Here is a 2,797-nt window from a genome sequence, read left to right on the forward strand (position 1 = left end):
TCTCTGTCTCTCTCTCTCTCCCCCTCCTCCTCAGGCCTGTAGCAGCTCCTCCCCCCCCCTCCCCTGGCGGCCTCGGTTCAGATGGAGGACTCGGAGACTGAGCTGGCGGTGTCGGAGTCGGACGCTCTGGGCGCAGACTTCATCACGGTGGAGTTGGACACGCAGCCCATCGAGTACGTGGTGAAGTGGGCCGAGGTCGGCTCCAAGTTCACCATCTCCTGCGTGAAGAAGGACTCGGACGACCCGGCGGACCTGAGCGCCGAGCAGCTGAAGATCGAGACGGACGAGGCCTTCTTCGCCCCCTACGAGGAGGTGTACCCCTGCGAGGTGACGGAGCAGAGCGTGGAGATAAAGACAGACTCCGACTCCGACGAGGAGGACGCGGAGGAGGAGCGGGAGGTGCTGGTGGAGGCGGGGAGCAGCCGGCTGGACGGCGAGGCCGACTCGGACCAGGCCGACTTTGAGCCGGACGAGCGTCAGTACCGCTGCAGCTACTGCGGGAAGTGTTACAGCCACGCCTCCAGCCTGTATCGCCACCAGCAGACGCACACCGGCAAGAACGGCGGGGCGGCGCCGCCTGCCAAACGGGCACTGGAGCCCACGCATCAGGAGGCGCGCTACACCTGCCCCCACTGCGGGATGAGCTTCAAAGGCAGCAGGTGGGTCCCTGATCAGTAACGTTGTCTGTTGATTGATCGACTCGAACCTTGAGGGGCGGAGTCTGCAGGGCCTCTCTGATTGGTCAGACACTCACTTATCCGCACTGACTGTACGAGCTAACACCTCAACGGATCCACATCTGTTTTTAACTCGGTGGGAAGCAGTGACGTCACTGATACAGCGATCAATAATTGAGGAAGCTAACGTTATCGCTAGTAAATTACCATCTGAGTGTTTGTTGTTTTGTTTGTTTGTTGTCAGGATGTTGGGGAGCCACCTGCGGCTGCACGGGAAGCGGCGGATCCACCCCTGCAACATCTGCGGCAAGGAGTTCAACCACAGCTCCAGCCTGTCGCGCCACCGTCTCATCCACAAGAAAGGAAAAGGCCTCCCCAAGGACGTCGCCCTCGGCCCCAACATGGCCGCCCTGCGCCACTCGCTGAAGGCCGGCGGCAAGATCAAGAAGACCAAGAGGCAGCGGCAGCATGTGGCGTCCGCCATCATCCAGAGTCAGGGCGGCGATAAGTTCTACGCCTGCCCGCAGTGCGACATGAGCTTCAGGACGTCCACGCAGCTCTCCAAACACCAGGTGACCCACGTCAAAGAGCTGCTGGACAACTACACGCCCGGTAAGGAGAACCTGGGCGAGAGCTCGTCCGACCTCAAGATCCGCCTCAAGCTCTGCTCCCGTGACAAGCCCAACTTCTACACGCTGTGCAAGAAGAACCGCCGCCGCCGGGGGGTGCGGGCCGGGAAACAGGGCTCCGCCGTCTCCGAGGAAGAGGAGGGAGGAGGAGGAGCCGGTCGCCATGGCTGCAGCCAGTGCGGGAAGCAGTTTAGCCACGCCTCCAGCCTGGCGCGGCACCAGCAGATCCACAGGGCGGTGGACGGTGGCGGCGGGCGGGGGAAGCTGCAGCAGCACCAGAAGCAGCTTCACATGAAGACCGGACCCCCCGCCGCCAAGACCAAGACCTACACCTGCACCGCCTGCAACAAGACCTTCATGCACTCGTCGAGCTTCTCCCGCCACAAGAAGGCCCACCTGGAGGAGGAGCAGCGGGCCCACGCCGCCGCCGCAAAGCGCCGGAAGAGAGCAGTCTTAGACGAGACCGCTCCGCTGGAGTCGGACTCGGAGTGACATCACCCAGCTCCAGACTGGGGTTGGACCGGTTCTGGACCTGTTCTGGGTTGGTTCTGAACTGGTTTAAGTTCTGGACCAGTTGGAGTTTGTTGGTCCGGGTTTCAGGAACTGGATCTGGTGTAGATAGCAGCAGGACATCCATATATGGTCGTACAGAGGGGGGGACCTCCGCATATGGTCATATCCATATATGGTCATATCCATATATGGTCATATCCATATATGGTCATCACTGACCGTTAGCTAATTGCTCTTAAGGATGGGATTAGTTTAAAGTGTTACCCCACAGCCCCGCCCCCTGCCCCGCGCCTCCTCCACTCGTCTAAATGGACGCTTTTATTCGGCCCTCGCTACACTCCATTTTCCCATCAGCCACCTGGGCAGAGAGATGGGAGCTACGGTCTCTTCTGTCCGTCACAGGCCACGCCCACCTGACACCACATTTCGCATCGGCCCCAGGACCTGGCTTTCAGTGAGCATGCAGAGCATCATGGGAAACTGAGTCTCATAACAACAATGAAAGTTGATTTTATGGAAGTTTATTAACGACAAAACTACAAATCAAACAAAGCCCCCCCCGCTGCTCCAATCAGATGAAAGTGTTTCTGTCTCTAAATCTTATTGGTTGACTGTAAAAAATAATAATAATAATTTCTCTTTTCATTAAGTTTTAGTTTTAAATCAAACTCCCAAGTTTTTAAATAAACTAATAATAATTAAAATATATTTTTATTCTCTAGAAAACAAAAAAATCTCAAACTCATTAAAGTAAAAAACATTTAATTTAATATTTTCAATATTCAAATTTCAATTAACATAATGAAAAAATTGCATTTTGTCCGTCTAAAACTCAAAGATTGAAGTTTTTCTAAAGAAGAAAAGTAAATTACCTCAACAAAAGATTATTATTATTATTATTATTATTATTCGGCAAAACTTTATTTTACTTTATAAGTAAATCAATCAGTTCTTTTAAAAGAAGAAAACCTCCAGCAT

General features: G+C 54.1%; 1 protein-coding gene across 1 annotated transcript; it reads left to right on the forward strand.

Moving 5' to 3' along the window:
• Positions 1-6: 6 nt before the first annotated feature.
• LOC118329355 (zinc finger protein 93) lies at positions 7-2,556 on the forward strand. Its single transcript, XM_035663490.1, has 2 exons — positions 7-659; positions 922-2,556. Exons 1-2 carry the CDS (start codon positions 82-84, stop codon positions 1,796-1,798), a joined length of 1,455 nt encoding a protein of 484 aa, XP_035519383.1. The 5' UTR covers positions 7-81; the 3' UTR covers positions 1,799-2,556.
• Positions 2,557-2,797: the final 241 nt, after the last annotated feature.

The sequence above is a fragment of the Morone saxatilis genome, unplaced genomic scaffold, assembly GCF_004916995.1.
Source record: "Morone saxatilis isolate NCDOM2014 unplaced genomic scaffold, NCSU_SB_2.0 Contig19, whole genome shotgun sequence".
In the NCBI taxonomy this organism is placed as follows: domain Eukaryota; kingdom Metazoa; phylum Chordata; class Actinopteri; family Moronidae; genus Morone; species Morone saxatilis.